General features: G+C 43.8%; 1 protein-coding gene across 1 annotated transcript in view; it reads left to right on the forward strand.

Annotated features, from left to right (window-relative positions):
• Window positions 1-3,218: 3,218 nt before the first annotated feature.
• The window catches only part of LOC126187725 (glucose dehydrogenase [FAD, quinone]-like), a 46,447-nt gene continuing 30,067 nt past the window's right edge, over window positions 3,219-19,598 (forward strand). Inside the window, exons 1-2 of the mRNA XM_049928968.1 lie at window positions 3,219-3,268; window positions 13,602-13,933. Coding sequence (XP_049784925.1) covers window positions 13,604-13,933 — 330 coding nt within the window. The 5' untranslated portion in view covers window positions 3,219-3,268; window positions 13,602-13,603. The remainder of the gene's footprint in view (window positions 3,269-13,601; window positions 13,934-19,598) is intronic.

Genomic DNA, 19,598 nt, shown 5'->3' on the forward strand with positions numbered 1-19,598 from the left:
TATATTGAAGCAGATTACGGAGCTGAAGAGATGCTGACGCTCACTCGATATATTGCGCCGTATACTGAACAGTGGAAGGGAAGTATTGCGCAATAGATGACAGTTCCTACCGAGACCGAGAGAAATTTAATCCACTGTGAACAAATTTCTGGAAATAATGAGAAAAGTAAGTGACAAAAGAACGAGGCGTGCGTTGGAGGGTGTATAGTAAAGCGGCATGCGGTGCTTTGAGCAGTTAAGTTCCTGAGTTCTTAGGATACGCCAGATACTTCGTTTTCACAACAGCAGAGGACACTCAAGATGTGAGTGTGATGACAATAAGCAGAAATGTTAATTTTCCCTCTAGCAGTTTTCAGAATTGGGAAATAAGATCACGTAACGTGTCCAGTGACCATATATGCTATGTTTATTAAACAGTTGTCAGACCACCGACATAAGGATAAGTAATTTTTCAGTCGATATTCGGTAAATAATTATTTTATGTCGTCTTCAGTAAACTGTTGGCGTACCGAAATGTATGGCGAACAGCACATGCAAGCGGTAAATTACACAGTTCACTTACTCAATTTGTAGTTTGTTGTTGTAGTTGTGCTTGTTGTGGTTTACGAATCTATGCTGCAGTAAATGAACCACTGGAATACTGAAATGTTTACCGAATGACTCTCAAACGTACTTCGTCCTTCTGAGTAATTTATGTTTGTGTTTTGCAAGACGAGTAGCACAGTCGGAATATAAGTGAATTCCACATGGTCGAGCTCTAATATGTTCGTCAAGGAGACAGATTTCTAACTGATGCAGAGGGGTCAACAAAAATATAGACACTCTTTGATGGTTAATATCTTTCCGTTAAACACATCAATGCAATTTTGCGCTATAGCGCACTCCATAGTTTTCTCAACAGCTCTTGGAGCGCGTTTTCCAACGGATGACAGTGCAGCAGTGAATGAAGTGAGATTGTCTTTTGAACAACGCAAGGCCATGTTGAAGTGGTACTGGAAGTAGGAAAACATGGTGGAGGTACAACGGCAATGGCATAATGTGTACTGAACACGTACATCCATTTTCCGTATTCGAGATAAATCTGAAGCTCACGGTACTGCTCAAGTGGTCGGTAAGGAAAGGTCTGGCCGACCAGAAACATCAACAAGTCCAGCTTCCAACGCTCCTGTGTTGCAACGTTTTACTAGATCACCTCAGAAATCTGATGCAGAGTGCACGCGAAGGTGGGGTGAGTCGATCAAGCGTACGAGGAATTCTGAAGACTGCAGAGTGGAAAGTGTACATTCCAAGACCGCTGCACGGTATCGACGATGACTACCCGGATAGAAGGATGCAGAAGTGGGAGTGGTTCGAAGGCATGCTTCGCCAGTATGAACAGTTCGCACGGATGGTTATCTGTTCAGACAAGGCGCAGTTCAAACTTAACCGTGCTGTAAGCCACCACAACTACCTGTACTGGGCTCCTGAAAACCTTCACGTTCAGATGGACAAATATGTTCATCTACACGGTGTTAATGATTAGTGTGGTCTGTCATCGTGCGGTTTGATTAGTTCATTCTTCTTTGAAGGTACTGTAATTGGTGAGGTCTATCTTCATATGCTGCAAACATCGATTTTATCTGCCATCCGAGAGTGTGTAGTATATGCTATCTGCAATGTTACAAGAAAGACTAGTTGTTTCATGTACGGACAAATCGAGGAAAAACTGTTAAGATTGTATTTCTGTTCACCAAATAAAATGGTCTGTTTCTTTAAGTTTTCCTTATCTTACTTTTTGACGCAATTGGGAGGAGAGCGTCTGGGGCATGTTTTAACGCAGTGTGTGTCCATATGGATAATGAGGGGCGGCTAACTGTGAGAAATGCTGTGTGGGACACGTTTCGTTCTGTTTGGTATGCACGCAGAAGCTGGAGGGCCTCTCAGTCGATGTAGTTAACCGGGGCACCCACGACTGGACTTACACCCGTGCGACGAACGACTCACACACTCATCTTCTACTAAGCGTAACACAGTGCGCACTATCGCTCGACGCATGTAACAACAGGGACTTATCTACTATACGGTTTATTGGATAACAAGGCAAATTTTCCGCTGGGAAAAATCAGTATCAGCAGATAAATATGTCAGTTAGTGTGCAGTTTAGCCAGAAAATTTCACGGGCGGGATATCAAACGATTCGTAATAACGAAAAAACGTGCCAAATTTGTCTGTCCAGTTTTCCGGATCACAGGGTCTCGAGTAACAGAGAGAAATTTTGAATAGAAACGCCTCCAGTCACATTTTTTTGTGTTTCATTAAATTACACCACGCATTTCGAATGCTGTAGGTCAATCTTCACGTGAAAATCGTGTAATTCGTATATTAAGTTTGGTCTTGAGTGAGGTGAAATGCGTTTTCCTGTTACGAGAAAGTTAGATGTTACGTTTTCATAAAAGGAAAACGCATTTCACCTCACTCAAGAAAAAAAATGTAAATGTAAATGTAAGGTTTTACCTACAGCCAGATGGCGCTCCACCTCTCTACCACAGAGATGTCAGCAGAGCCTACTTGGATGTAAATCTACCTGGACGATGGACAGGTCGAAAAGACCCACCATGGCCTTCTGACCTTACCCTTCCTGACCTCTAACTATGGAGGACCTTGAAAAATGCAGTTTATCTATCGCAGTCAGCTACGTTGAACGAGCTACGAGGAAACATCGAGGCTGCCTGTGCGGCTATCACACCGGCATGACTAGCAGTTGTAGTTGGGTCAACAATCCAGCGTCATCGATGTCGTTTCGCCGCTAATGGGGGTCACTTTGAACACATAAAATAGCCTTATCCCACACTCGCGCCACCGTGCAAGAATTGTAACGGTATGTGATTTTGTTCTCTTAATATTGGCTATCAAAGAGGGCCTACATTTTTCTGAGCCCCACCCTGTTCTGCAATAATATTGCTCCGCTCAATACAGTGGCACAATGTTATTGCACAATAAATACCGAGCGTGTGGAAAGGCCCGTTAAGGAAAGGATGGACAAGAATGGCGTACCATCTGGTGCACCGCGTGACGCCATGTGGTGCAACCGGCAGCCACCAGAAGGTGCGACAGCGAGACACCACAGCCGGGAGGATGAGGAGGGTGCGGCGTGGCGGGGGCAGGAGGTCGGGGGCGGCGACCTCTGAGATAGCGGCGGCAGAATAAGAGGCGGCGGCTGCGGCCGGCGGCACAGCCAGTGCGTCGGCGGCAGCCGTCCAGCCAGCAGCCACTCACTCCTCGCCCAGAGGTAAGGCCGGCCGGGCTGACACGGCAGCGGAGCAGCCCCCACACCGCGCTGCCGCAAGCCAACTGCTGCTCAATCACTGTCTATTAACCTTTCCGTCTCAGTCGTGTATAATTTTCACAACGGTAACTAGTTTCGAACTTCTCCGTTCATTTTGAAACCGATACCTGATTCAGAAGATGTAACATTAATAAAAACAAAACCGAAGTACACAGCGTACAGGTTACACTAGTGCAAACGTCGTTTATTATATATCTGCATTTCTAAAGTCTGCCAGTACAGAATTCCAATGGAATTTTCAAAAGATTCGCTTATACAGGGTGTTACAAAAAGCTACGGCCAAACTTTCAGGAAACATTCCTCACACGCAAATAAAGAAAAGATGTTATGTGGACATGTGTCCGGAAACGCTTAGTTTCCATGTTAGAGCTCATTTTAGTTTCGTCAGTATGTACTGTACTTCACCGCCTGTTGGCCCAATTGAAGGAAGGTAATGTTGACTTCGGTGCTTGTGTTGACATGCGACTCATTCCAACGACATTTAAAAGCTCGACGGTCACCTTTACTTGTTTACACTTTCAGAACTTGGCACTCGCCTCGAGTTGTTTACTACGCATTCGTGCGCACTGTCTCTGGACTTGCTGTAAAGTTAAAATGAAATGCGTTCGTGTTGCACCGATAAAGGCCACAGACATTGTCGCACTATTTTACGAGACACTATCCGGGACAGTAGTCAGCTGATGCTTGCCATCTGAGTATTATGCAAAATAGTACGACAGTGTGTGGGGCATCTATCAATACAGTATGCACTAGGTGGGCCTACCAGGTGAAACTAAATGTAGCAGGTTGCTAGAATTATTCGACGAAGAGGCGATTATTACGGAGTTGCTTCGTGAACTCGGGTGGTAATCCCTGGAGGGAAGACGAGTCTCCTTTCCACGGAACGCTACTGAGAAAATCTGTAGACGCGGCATTTGTAGCTGATTGGATTCTAATGCCGCGAACGTACATTTTGTGCAAAAACCGCAAGACAAGGTAAGACGAGTTAGAAGCTGTACGTGGGCACATACGGACTCGTTCTCCCCTCCGCCTATTTTCGGTTGTTACGGCGCTTAGCGTCGGGACCAAACGATATGTACCCAGTTGGTAGACATACGTGCAAAATACATTTGCATTCAGTAAGGGCAGCAAGAACTGAAGCATAAATCAGACATGGAATGAGTAAACAAACATCACTGCAAAATACTCACATTGTACATTGAACATCTGCATGTCGGGCATTACAGAGTCCTTTGCCTACTGATGGCGTTGACATGCACAATTCTAAGTCCCTGTACAATACTTCTGTTGCATCCGACTGAAGTTAACGTTCTACGAACCTAACAGTTCTAGCCGTGAGATGACGTCACCGAGGCGCGGTAAACACTGAATAGTGATGTAGGAACAATTCTTTTGAGAACGGCGTTGGAATTCTGTACAGCAGGGTCGGGCAAGATTTGGGCTCGCTGGCCTTGCCCGGGCCCGAGTGCCAAAGCGCTCAGCCTAGATTCACGTTTCCCCCACCGCCACGACACGCTGTCTCAGCTAGAGGAGGGAGAAGAGGGGAAAACTGCAGTGCAGCCGCCTTGCACCCTACTTATTTTTATCTTGCACAGTCCTCAACAACACAGGTCCCAAACAAACAAATTTTCAATATTATTTAATTATTTTTGGTGTGGATATAATTTTTATCTGATACAAACAGTCGGCTTACCGACAGACGCAGACAGTTTCACAGAGCTTCGCACCTAAATTGCCATGTAATCTTGATTTACACTGAAGAGCTAAAGAAACTGGTACGCGTGGCCAATACCGTGTAGCGCTTCCGCGAGCACGCAGAAGTGCCACAACACGACATGACAGACACTTGACTAGTCTGGAGCAGTGCTGGAGGGAACTGACGCCATGAATCCTGCAGGGCTGTCCGTAAGCTGTCCATAAATCCACGAGAGTACGAAGGGATGCAGATCTCTTCTGAACAGCAGGTTGCAACGTATCCTAGATATGCTCAATAATGTTCATGTCTGGGGAGTTTAGTCGTCAGGGGAAATATTTAAACTCAGAAGAGCGTTCCTGGAGCAACTCTGTAACAATTCTGGACATGTCGGGTGTCACATTGTCCTGATGGAATTGTCCACGTCCGTCGGAAAGCACAATGGACACGAATGGATGCAGGTGATCAGGCAGGATGCTTACGTACGTGTCACCTGTCAGAGTCGTATCTAGATTTATCGGGGTCCCATATCACTCCTACTGCACACGCCCCACACCATTACAGAGCGTCCACCAGCTTGAAAAGCCCCCTGCCGACATGAAGGATTCATGCATTCGTGAGGTTGTCTCCATACCCGTACACGTCTATGGATACAATCTGAGACGGGACTCGTCCGGCCAGGAAGGAAACTTGACTTAACGTGCTCAGTACGTTTCGTTCTACTGAACGTCACGATAAGATCCCTGAACAACCTCTCCGCTATGTTTTGCACATCGGCTGTATCTTCTGGAGCCCACTCATCTTTCAGTTTCTCCTTCGGTGTGTCCATCAGATCCCTGGACGTCACAACTGCTTTGCTTTAATTGAAGGTGGTTTGTAGCTCAGGTTAGATGGCGCATTCCCCAAGGCATTGAGCTTTGTGGATATTCTTAATCAGGAATTAGAAGTTTCCACAGACAGTATTCTATTACTCAATCGTTTGAATGATTGTAAAGTGCTAGTGATGCCTTCTTTTTGAGTCTTTTTAAGTACAGAAAGGTGAAACTTTCTCGAAGCTGCACTCTTTACTGTTAAAAACACATTCTGAAAACCGGAATGAGCTCTGTTACTAGACACAATGCTTTTGAAATGAACTCCTGAGTTAGGACGACTGACTGCACGTGCCCTCTTATTTGACTGGGCGTTGATACCTACCAGCCCGCATCTCGTGGTCGTGCGGTAGCGTTCTCGCTTCCCACGCTCGGGTTCGATTCCCGGCGGGGTCAGGGATTTTCTCTGCCTCGTGATGGCTGGGTGTTGTGTGATGTCCTTAGGTTAGTTAGGTTTAAGTAGTTCTAAGTTCTAGGGGACTTATGACCAGAGCAGTTGAGTCCCATAGTGCTCAGAGCCATTTGAACCTTTTTTTTTTATACCTACCAGTGGCCTACGTTTTCCACTGGGAGGAGAATGAGAGAATTTTGAGGGCTCCATATTGGTCCCAATAGCAGCTAGGGAAGTGTAACTCCATCTAGACAGAACCTCACATGCCTAGATAAGCCTTATACAACTGCGATTTGGCACGTTCCCCAGAGGTAGCCTTCTAACGACTGTTCCACCTCAATAGCCACGCATCTCAATTGCGAGCAGCACACATTGAGATTTAAGGTTTTCTTTATAGCGGTTTTTACAACTTCAGCGATCTGGCCGGTCAAGCCAAGGTGTCCGTTCCCTGTGACGCCGCCGCGCCGCACGGTGGTCGCTGAAGCGTGCCCAGAGCTTATGGTGAGTGCGGACTGGCTCTGCTTACCAGTCCCCAGCTCAAGAACCTCGGGGTCGCCAAGACCGTACCCAGCAAACGAATGCTGTGCCCCTGAGGGCTTAAATAACTATGACCTAATGGATTACGAGATTTTTTTGCAGCCGGGGTTTGGCAGCTCAATAATGCTATATACAAAGAATAGGTGTTCCCCGTTAATCGTGGTTGTGAAAGTTGGCAAGAGGCAGAGTTATTTATTGCCATCAAACACAAATGGACACAGTGACCAGCATTATCATACGTCTCTGCTCACGGCTAAGCTCGGCATCGGTCAAATATATTGAAGTATCGTCACACATTGCTGGAACAATTTGCACACAATAGTCCGCATTTCAATCTCCTGGTCGGCGCGGTAGTTGCGAAAGCATTATTTCGGGACTCCGTATTTATAACGACTTTTCAAATAAAAACACTTTCTAAAAATTTGGTAGATTCTCTGGGGGTCAACCCACGTCGAATGTGCACACGCTCAGCCAGAACGATATTGCCGCTCGCCCTTCAGCTACGCCACTACAACCGCACTCCCCACACTACTGCTCGCTGCATCCCTCAACAGTAACACTCGCAGATCACACCGGCGCTTCACTATCGACGCCTGGGCTATGCTCGGCCCGTACGAGTAAAATATACTTTTCTCTGTGCACTCTGAAAGACTTCTTTTGAATCACAGTCTGAAAAGAAACTGGAAAAGTAAGTTAGGGTTACAGGACAGAATTTAAAGAACATTAAATTCCAGAACAAGTAATAAAAGTTACAATATACCGGGGATAATTTCCCTTTGACTCTGGTAATGAACTACAAAAAAAATCGTGCCAACATTGAGTATACATTAACGGAAAATGGTAAATATTTACACAAGGTTTGTTTTACATTTAATTGCAATGATTATTTACTTTCCATAGTTTGTATGGCCATAAAACACAACCATAACTTGTTATTTTTGCGCCACTGCACAGAAGCATTTTTTATTTCAGGAACCCCCTTTAATTTTCCTCCCTTTCAGCACGGCTCTCATCCATTCTATCAAGATTATTTCAGCTCAACTTAGGCACCACCCACGAAAGGTAGAGAAGAAATACCACAAATCAGTAACAATTTCATCCTTATCTTTGCTCTACTAATTGTATACATATGAGTAACAAAACATGGTCCTCATACATCATAATAGACAGATTGACAACTTTTTACTTTTTAAGTCAATGCTCTAAACATGTCTTAAGTAAGTACAGACAATTGTAAGTAATGTGTTTATACATACAGAAAATTTACAGCAATGACGTTATTAATCAGCCTTAGGTTATTTATTTTTGTTATACAGCTATTATAGCTTCTTCAGTCAAGACATCATTTAAAATGAAGTGTCAGTATTCCGTACTGATTAACTACCATCAGAACTTCTGAAGCCTGGAGCAAATTCTTGCCTATCGACTCCGACAGCTAAGCAGATCATTGCATCATTATTTAATTGCCATTTGTGAGATACCTTTAACTTCTTCTCGTCATACGTTTTTCAAATGGTTCAAATGGCTCTGAGCACTATGCGACTTAACTTCTGAGGTCATTAGCCGCCTAGAATTTAGAACTAATTAAACCTAACTAACCTAAGGACATCACACACATCCATGCCCGAGGCAGGATTCGAACCTGCGACCGTAGCATACGTTTTTCAAGATCACTTATAGATACATACATTCCTATATGAGTGGGACAACTTGTGTGAAATAAGTGACATCATTCAAATGTTATTTCTTAAAATACGTCATATTCCATATACTTCTCTACTCACTTGAACATCCATTACACATATCCCTCTCAGCTCAATACCGTCTTTATCTGAAACATTTTCTCCTTAAGCATCTATTAATCATCATTATTTACCTCAATAATTACTTAACGATTTCTGTATGTTCCTTAACTTAAAAAACCATCCACCACATTAAACGATTTATCCTTCTACTTGGAATCACATATCTAAATAAATGAGTCCTCATCTTCGTGTCATTTTAAATGTTATCCTATTTATCACAATCATCAACCATTATGTCATTCCAGCTTTTGCAGTTTCTCTGCTCCTTCATGACTCAACAGAACAAGAATACATGAACACTTTATTGATACTATTAGGTTGGTGCATAAGTTCGTAGTGTTTTTTTCATAAGTCTAATGAACACAACAGATACACATAACAGAGATTTTAATTGGCAATAAAATATTCTCCTTCACTATTTACTAGCCTACCAACGCTGCAGTAACTTCTAGATTCCACGGTAGTAGAAATCACATGGTTTTCAGGCAAAGAACTCATCGAGCCAAGTTTGGGGCGCATTTTCATCAGCCACGGAAGCTGCTTGACGGTTGTTCGCTAGCGACCCGTAAAGGCGAAAATCTAGGGCGCAATATCACGTGAATGAGGTGGGCGCGGAATGAGTTCTCAAGCCAATTCCTGTGCAGCGCGTTTTGTCAGTCTAGCAGAATGCGGGCGCGCGTTGTCGTGCTGTAGCATCACTTCACGTGGTCTTCGTGGTCGTTGTCCTCGGACTGCGTCTGCAAGGTGACTGAGTTGTCGACAACAAATGTCAGCTGTGATGGTCACACCATGGGAAGCTACCCGTAGTGCCCCACATCGTCGCTGTTGAACCAGGTGCGTAACACTATCTTTTGTGGATGCACACAACTCTTTGTACTGAGAGTCGGTGCTTTTTTTGGGCTCGACCACTCCTTTTCTCTCCTTATGTTAGCATAAAGACAGCATTCATCGTCACCAGTAACGACACAGTATAAGAATGGTCGGTGTCGTTCACACACTAACTGATGACGAGCAAGCAGAGACGCACACATCGCCACCCACTTATTTTTGTGAATTTGGCTTAGAGCATGCAGTACTCAAACACCGATTTTTGAATCTTCCCCACTGCGAGCAAATATCGCACGAAGTTGGAAACATCACCGTTCATCACATTTGTCAGTCACCGGGAACACTGACACCAATCATTGTGGAATAATGCGTTTAAAAGATATTCATCAAACCACAGGTCAAAACAATCCTACAATCCTCCTTAAAGCAAGAAAACCATTTTCTTGCCATGGTGTGTCCGGTGGTATTATACCCATACACGGAGCGAATATTTCTGGCACTCCCCTTGACACTCCATCTTCTATCGTCCAAGGCTGCATTCACTATCTCCAAATGACAAAATGGCAATACGTAAACTCAGTTAGCAACAGTGAACTACAAATAAAAATTACAATCGATGAATAAACCTGTAGCAGCCAGAATACGAATGTGCAAACCAAAACAGTACGAACTTACGTACCAACCTAGTCATTAGCTTCACTCACCATTTTAAGAGATGTTTCCTTTTACATTTCACATTTACATATGTTATTTTGGGACTAATACTTTTATAATTTTGACTTTGAATAATTACACAAAACATGGATTTTTTGACATCTCGATTACTGCTATAATACTGACGTTATATTTTTACGGTCTAAACTGTTCCTAATTAAAATACCTGGACAACCACCGTTTAATCTACTGCTACTGTTTTCTTAATCCAAGGCTAGGAAGCACGGGAGAGAAGTGAAACAGGAAATAAAGTTTCAGCCGTCTGGGAACATACCAGTCGCAGTTCGTATACCAGTAAGAGAGTTTCTAGTTCCATACAGGTGTTCTGAATCTATCTTGTTGTCTGAGTTATCCTAGTCTGCAACTAAGTGGTGCCTTTTTATGTTTTCACCATGTTCTGAGCCATGAGCTCTCTTAATTAGCACTTACTCTAGTTCCACAGTGTTTGGATGTTCAATCTTTATGACCCTGTTGTTGTGGTTGTGGTCTTCAGTCCTGAGACTGGTTTGATGCGGCTCTCCATGCTACTCTATCCTGTGCAAGCTTCTTCATTTCCCAGTACCTACTGCAACCTACATCCTTCTGAATTTGCTTACTGTATTCATCTCTTGGTCTCCCTCTACAATTTTTATCCTCCACGCTGCCCTCCACTGCTAAATAGGCGATCCCTTGCTGCCTCAGAACATGTTCTACCAACCGGTCCCTTCTTCTTGTCAAGTTGTGCCACAAACTCCTCCCCATTTCTGTTCAATACCTCCTCATTAGTTATGTGATCTACCCATCTAATCTTCAGGATTCTTCTGCAGCACCACATTTAGAAAGTTTATATTCTCTTCTTGTCCAAACTATTTATCGTCCATGTTTCACTTCCATACATTACTACACTCCATACAAATAGTTTCAGAAACGACTTCCTGACACTTCAATCTATACTCGATGTTAACAAATTTCTCTTCTTCAGAAACGCTTTCCTTGCCATTGCCAGTCTACATTTTATATCCTCTCTACTTCGACCATCATCATTTATTGTGCTCCCCAAATAGCAAAACTCCTTTACTACTTTAAGTGTCTCATTTCCTAATCTAATTCCCTCAGCATCACCCGAGTTAATTCGACTACATTCCATTATCCTGGTATTGCTTTTGTTGATGTTCATCTTATATCCTCCTTTCAAGGCACTGTCCATTCCGTTCAACTGTTCTTCCAAATCCTTTGCTATCTCTGACAGAATTACAATGTCATCGGCGAACCTCCATGGATTTTAATACCTAGTCCGAATTTTTCTTTTGTTTCCTTTACTGCTTGATCAATATACAGATTGAATAACATCGGGGAGAGGCAACAACCCTGTCTCACTCCCTTCCCAACCACTGCTTCCCTATCCTGCCCCTCGACTCTTATAACTGCCATCTGGTTTCTGTAAAAATTGGAAATAGCCTTTCACTCCCTGTATTTTACACCTACCACCTTTAGAACTTGAAAGAAAGCGTTCCAGTCAACATTGTCAAAACCTTAAGTCTACAAATGATATAAACGTATGTTTGCCTTTCCTTAATTTATTTTCTGAGATAAGTCGTAAGGCCAGTATTGCCTCATGTGTTCCAATATTTCTATGGAATCCAAACTGATCTTCCCCGAGGTCGGCTTCTACTAGTTTTTTCCATTCGTCTGTAAAGAATTCGCGTTAGTATTTTGCAGCTGTGACTTATTAAACGGATAGTTCGGCAATTTTCACATCAGTCAACTCCTGCTTTCTTTGGGATTGGAATTATTATATTCTTCTTGAAGTCTGAGGGTATTTCGGCTGTCTCATACATCTTGCTCACCAGATGGTAGAGTTTTGTCAGGGCTGGCTCTCCCAAGGCCATCAGTAGTTCTAATGGAATGTTAGTTGTTGTAGTACGCAGGTCGGCTCCCAGGTGATGCTGCCGCTCTATTACTCTGGTGTGCCGAGATCGGTGTTTGGAGTTCCCAATTTCGCCACTTGAAAGCCTCCTCTCTTGCACGGTGCAGTTCAGTTCGATTGTGATCTGCAAATTCCTTGTGTGCGTCCGGTGTAGAGTTACTCCGCTACCGCCTGTCACTCAACAATCGTATTCATTTCGGAACTGACACACAAATCACAGATAACGGCTCGATTTAAAATCAACCGATTTTAGCTGCTTAGGCCTGCTACGTACGTGACGAATATTTGACCTTTTTCATCGCTATAACGTCACATGTGTCTGTTCAGGACATGACTTTTACTGTTATATACACGATATACAAGAATTTCAACGTTCGCTCTGTAAGACACAGTACATTAACATTGTTTGTGCCGGCCGCGGTGGTCTAGTGGTTCTAGGCGCGCAGTCCGGAACCGCGGGACTGCTACGGTCGCAGGTTCGAATCCTGTCTCGGGCATGGATGTGTGTGATGTCCTTAGGTTAGTTAGGTTTAAGTAGTTCTAAGTTCTAGGGGACTGATGACCACAGATGTTAAGTCCCATAGTGCTCAGAGCCATTTGAACCATTTTGAACATTGTTTGCATCATTTGATAAGATACGTTCTTTCTGTCCATTAAATTTCGGCCATGCAGACGCGCAAATAAAATTTCTTCCACTGCTATTTCGGCCGCGTATCGTCGTATCGTGCGGCCATCTTCAGAAGGAGTCACAAGAAGTCTTGCGACTGAGTATGAGGATGGCCGAAAAATACGCGGCCGAAATAATACTATCCAGTGGTTTGCTCTGGACCAGAGGTCTTAAATAAGGGTCGAGGAGAGCAGTCGCTCCCGCCGTTCCTCTGACGTTTGAGACATCTCGCTTTCCACGAGCGGCGTAATCAGCTCCAGATCAGTTGGGCCTGCAGAACGCGTTTACCTCATTGCTGAAGCCTCAGTGTTTAAAGGAAGGTAACTGGTCTCCAATTAGCAATAAATTTAATAGTTTTGTTGCTCACTGGTTGCAGTTATTCGCTCAGCTAGGGTAACGACGATCACTGAAATTACGAGCGTCATCAATGCCATCCCTCAAGGAACACTAAATGTCTTACTGCTCTCGCACCATTGTTGCCACATACTCTGGTGGCTTTATTTATTTCGTGTAATTTGTGTTCTCCAACTATCCGCGCAATGAGAGTCGAGTTTATTCTGCATTCAACCGAATAACATAACTCACTCTTTGCTAGCAATGTCAATGCGATTACGTTTGTCTAATAGCGAGCCTCTTGTACAGAGTGGGTTGAACAAAACTGACTCGGAACAATATCCTTCAGATGGACAACAAAACCCACATCGTCTGCCCTAAATGCAGATCGTGTAAGTTGGCTTACCTGGCGCAAAGTGCACGAAATCCGTACTGAGCCACTTTAGTTCTGCCCGCCGCGTGTATGTATTCGCAGACTTGCGTGTATCAATATGCTAGTGACACGCCACTGTTGAGCGCTCCCGTGTGCGCAGCTATGGACGCGGCCGGCGCTTCGCAGTGGGCGGCGCAGGCCGGCAGCGCGTGCCCCGTGGGCGGCGGCGCCGGGGCGCTGTTCGCGCAGCTGTTGGCCACCCTGGTGCACGCACAGTGCGCGCTCGCCGACCGCAGCGCCTACCCGCCGGACACGGCGCGCCCGCTGCCCGAGTACGACTTCGTGGTGGTCGGCGCCGGGTCTGCGGGGGCGGCGGTGGCCGCCCGCCTCTCGGAGAACCCCGACTGGACGGTGCTGCTGCTCGAGGCCGGCGGCGACCCGCCGCCCACCTCCGACGTGCCCGGACTCTTCCCGCTGCTGCAGAAGACCGAGGTGCGTATCTCCTGAGCATCGCCAACTGTGTCACACAAACACAGAGGGTCCCAGCGATGTACTCACCGACTGCCCTCCTAGACTCGTATACAGGACTCTGCTCAAAGGGCAGCCTTTACTCCCTGACTTCGGTTTCGTTTCGGCACCACGCCGTGGTTCTTACCTTAAAGTACGTCAATAATTGTATGCCGTAAGACCGAGCATATCTTATCTAACATTTAAAACTGAAATGGCGCCCAAGCTTTTTTCGTATTGCGTAGTTCCAAAGGATTAGATTTACGCACTTCTTGTGTTATTACTGTGGTCTTCAGCCCAAAGATTGATTTGATGCAGCTCTCCATACGAGCTTATGCTGTGCATCTCTAAATAACTACTGCAACCTACATCCTTCGGAATCTGCTTACTCTATTCATCTCTTGGTCTCCCTCTACGATTCTTACTCCCCACACTTCCCTAGATGGGAGGATTCTTTGATTTCTCAGAATGTATCCATCAACCCATCCCTTCTGTAGGTCAAGTTGTGCCACAAATTCCCTATCTCCCCAATTCTGTTCAATACCTTCTCATCAGTTGCGCGATCTGTCCATAAGATCTTCAGCATTCTTCTGTAGCACCGCTTTTCAAAAGCCACTAATCTCTTCTTGTCTCAATTGTTTATCGTCCACGTTTCAGTCCCATATATGGCTACACTCCATACAAATACTTTCAGAACAGGTTTCGAAACACTATACTCGACGTTTACAAATTTCTCTTCTTCAGAAGCGCTTTTATATTGTTGCCAGTGTAATTTTATATTTTCTCTACGTCGGCCATCATTAATTATTTTACTGTCCAAACAGCAAAATGCACCTACTACATTCCGAGTTTCGTTCCGTAATATAATTTTCTCAGCATCACCTGATTAAATTAGACCATATTCTTGTTTTACTTTTGTTAATGTTCATCTTATATCCTCCTACCAAGACACTGTCCTTTCCGTTCAACTGCTCTCCAAACTCCTTTGCTGCCCCTGACAAAATTACCATGTCATCGTCGATTTTTATTTGGTTTTCTTTACTGCTTACTCAGTGTACAGATTGAGTAACGTCGGAGACAAGCTGCAACCATGTTCCACTTCTTACAAACCACTGCTTCATTTTCAAACCCCTCCACTCTTATAAGTGCCGTCTCTTATTCTAAACAGACTTTCGCTTCCTGTTTTTTACCCCTTCCAGCTTCGTAATTTCAGAGAGTATTCCAGTCAACATTGTCAAAAGCTACCTGTAAGTCTACAAATGCTATATATGTAAGTTTGCCTTTCCTTCATCTATCTCCCGAGAGAAGTCATGGTACAGTATTGACCCGTGTGTTCCAACATTTCTCTGGCATTCAAACAGACCTTTCTCGAGGTCAACATCTACAAGTTTTTCCGTTGCTATGAAAAGTATTCTTGTTAGTATTTCGCAACCATGACATACTAAACTGATAGTTTGGTAATATTCAATTCTTTGGAATTGGAATTGTTACATTGTTTTTGAAGTCTGAGGCTATTTAGCCTGTGTCACACGTCTTGCACGCCAGGTAGAAGAGCTTCGTGACGGCTGGCTCTGCTATCAATAGTTCTGAAAGAATGTCTATTCCAGGGGCCTTTTTTCCCGTCAGGCCTTTCAGAGATCTGTCATATTCCTCTCGCAGTATCATATCTCCCATCTCATCTTCATCTATATCCTCTTCATTTTCTTTCATAATGTCTTCAAATTCATATCCCTTTTATAAGTAATTTACATACCCCTTCTTCGCTTGATACTAGTTTTCGACCTAATACACTCAAAGACCTCTTTAATTTTCCTTCACGTGATATCTATCTTGGTCTCTTTAATTTTCCTGTTGGTGGTGTCTACTTTTCTTCATATCTGATATGCTTGTAAATCCTTAATACTTCTAGCAATTTTGCACTGCCTGTCAATCTCGGTTTTAGCCGTTTGTATTCGCTTTCGCCTGCTTCATTTGCTGTGTTTTATATTCTCTCCTTTCATCAATTAAATTCATTATCTCCAGTGATGTCCAGGGATACCTGTTTGATCCTCTGCTGCCCTCATTATTTCACCACCCAAGTTACACATTCATCTTCTATGGTATTCTTTTCCCCTGTTCTAGTCAACCGTTGCCTAAAGTTCCCTCTGAAGCTCACAACACCCTATCGTACTTTATACGTTTCCAGCTACCGTCTCCGTAATTTCCTACCTTTTTGCAATTTCCTCCGTTTTAATCTGCAGTTAATAACCAATAAATTGTGGTCAGAGTCCACATCTGCCCCTGGAAAGGTGTTTCGATTAAAAATGAGGTTCCGAAATCTCTATCTTACCATTACATAATCAACCTGAGACCATCTGGTGTCTCCAAGTCTCTTTAACATATATAACCTTCTTTCATGATTCTTCAACTAAGTGTTAGCGATGGTTAAATTATGCTCTATGCAAAATTCTTCCAGGCAGTTTCCTCTTTCATTCCTTTCCCCCAGTCGATATTCAACTACAGTTTTTCCTTCTCTTCGGTTTCTTACAACTGAATTCCATTCTTTAAACAATTCTTTAAACAATTAAATTTTCGTCTTCCTTAACACTGTGAATAATTTCCTTTATCTCATCGGAGCGCTAGCTGCCATTCAAACTTGTAACACTGTGGTGAGTGTCGGCTTCATATCTGTCGTGGCTACGAGACGCGTTTACTACGCTGCTGATAGTAGCTTACCCCCATTTCTATCTTCTTATTCACTATTAAACCTGTTCCTGCATTACCGCTATTAGATTTTCTTACATTAACCGACCGGAAGTCCTGTTCCTCTTGCCACCGAACTTCACTAATTCCCTTTATGTGTAACTTGATGAAAACATCCTCCTAAGTAGTTCCTGCCCGGATATTTGAATGATGAACTGTTTTACCTCCGGAATATCTTACCTGTGAAGATGCCAACATTATTTAACCATACAGTAGAGCTGCATGTCCTCGGGAAAAATTCCTGCTGTTGTTTCAGCTCGCTTTTTCTGTACGTTCACAGCAAGGCAGCTTAGGCTGATGTCAGATCAGTCAGTCATCAAGACTGTTGCCCCTGAAAGTATTGAAAAGTTGCTGCCCCTGCTCAGGAACCACACAGGAACCACCACCACAATCGCAGCCACGCTCTGCTACCACTGAAACACAGGGCTTAGCGAAGGCAGCATTTGGCGTGGACGTGGCCTTACTCAGTTACCGTTGGTTGTTCAGATTTCTTTTAAAAATCTCGTCCACTTTAATTGGAACCAACTGCATATAAGTTTAACAATCAGGAACAATTATCAAATTTGACTGTTAAAACAAAATCTAATTAAAAAGTCTTTAGACAAATTGCATTCACATCTGAAGGCCTTATTGACTAGGAATTCAAATTATTTGCGGCTGAAGACCCAATAGTAATTACTCAAAAAAATTTGATGACTGAAGGTCTAGATAGGAAATTCTTACTAAAATATTTTAAAAAGGACAATCATGTTAAGAGATAATAATTAAAAATTCCTAAGACAAATTGTATTCACGGCTGAAGGCCTTATTGACAATCATCACAAGCCAAATTATCTAGACGCGCCACAGAAATATGTAATATTTTAAAGGTTACTGTTGTCTAAAAATTGTAAATTTTTGAAAGTTCAAAAGCTAATATCTCGGCAATGCTTTGGCCGATTAATACGAACAAAGTGTCTACGGATGCAGTTAGTAGAGCTGCATCGACAAATCATAGCCGATTTAGCATAATCTGTACCATTTGTGAATGAGAGATCGGAAAATGGGATTCGAGTGAGGGAAACTGTGTTTTTGTCAATAAATAAATATAAAGAGACGAAACTAGCGACAGCATTCTAAAGTTTAAATAGGTAGATGAGTAATTATGTATTTTTATTTGTTTACTTATGTTAAGTATAAAAAATCCGGGAAAAGCAATATCACGCCACAAGAACATTATTTGTGGTAAAACGATGGCAGATACAGAAAACTGGACCTTAAATTCTTATTGCCTGGAACATTTCCAAATTTTTCAATATATCATATATTTTTTGTATTTAGTTTTAGAATATTCGTAATTTTTGTCAAACATTGTTTTGAGTTAGGCAGTCGTTTCGAAGGTGCATAAGACGGCCATCTTTGATGACTGGAGTTCTTTCTGAGCGACGCTAAGAGCCGCACCGCGACAGGAGTGGAAATACAGGTAGCAATATGTTTTACGAGATCTTGTCGTATAGACTGTTCTGCACGACAGGTGTTGTATGGTAAAAGTGTCGGCCTACTTCAATAATCATTTTTTCTGAGCCCACATGTGCTAATGGACATGGCTGGGAGAAATGGAAAAAGTGGAAATTTGTAGTAAGATCTTAGGGGACCAAACTGTTGAGGTCATCAGTCCCTAAGCTTACGACCTACTTAACTTAAACTAACTTACACTAAGGATTACACACACACCCATGCCCGAGGGAGGATTCGAAACTGTGACGGAGCGAACCGCGCGGACCGTGACAAGACGCCCTAGACCTCGCGGCTGCCCGCGCGGCATGGCTGGGGGAAGGTTGAGGTGGATAGAGGAGGGGACGTACAGAGAGAGAGAGAGAGGCTTAATACGAGAGTATGAACAGAGAGCAGCAAGCAGGAGGACATGGATAGGAAGAAGGGGAAAAAGGTGGATGGTGTAAGGGGATCGAGGAGATGAATAGGGAGATGGGGCGGAAGAAAATGAATAGGTAGAGGTGGGGAGGAGGTGAAGAACACAAGTAAAGGGAACGGGAGGAGGTAGATATGGAGAGGGAGCAGGAGGAGATGGACAGAGACAGTGGGGGAGGAGCAGATGGACAGGCAGAGGGGGAATTTAGACAGAGAGAGAGAGAGGGCGAAATAGATAGACAGAGAGGCGGAATGGTTGCAGAGATATAGCGGAGGATGGGATGGACAGAGAGAGGGGAGGGGAAAGTAGGCAGCGAAATGGAAGTATACGAGATGGGCAGAGGAAGCAAAGAGAATGACATGCTCAGAGAGAGGGGGAAGGAAAAAAGAAAGAGGGTGGCAGAAGGAAATTTGCAGGTGACGTGGGGAGGAACTTATTGTCGGAGTGAGGGGCCATAGGAGATGGACAAAGAGAAAGGGAGTATAAGGAGAACAGACAGAGAGAGAGGAGAGAGTAGATGTAGGGACAGAGGTGTGTTCATCCCTGGTTACAACATTTTCACAGTTCCTGAGCACAACAGCGCCTAATGTAATTCAGCCAATCAATATATTGCTTCCTGCTCCATGTATCTGATGGAAAGACCACGAGTGCAAGATTAGATAGATTCGATCTCACACGGGCCCTTATCATTTCTGTGAACCACTCACGACCGCAGCAGGAAACACGGTGAACTGCCTCAGGTACGTGGCTCGCGGAGTACTGAGATAGATGCAGATGTAGACCATTAGTGTCAAAACTGGTTAACTGTAATGTATCTAACAAATGTTAAAAGTTCATTTCACCTTATAACAAGGGCTTAAAAATGGCAAGCAGTTACAGGGTAAGGAACTGGATTGGAGCAATATTTCAGTTAGCTGATGTACCTCCAATGTTGTCTTGTGCCGAAAAGCACTCACACGCGGGTGTTCTTCCGACGAGAGGTACATACACAAAAGACAT

This window comes from Schistocerca cancellata, chromosome 5, assembly GCF_023864275.1.
Source record: "Schistocerca cancellata isolate TAMUIC-IGC-003103 chromosome 5, iqSchCanc2.1, whole genome shotgun sequence".
NCBI lineage: Eukaryota > Metazoa > Arthropoda > Insecta > Orthoptera > Acrididae > Schistocerca > Schistocerca cancellata.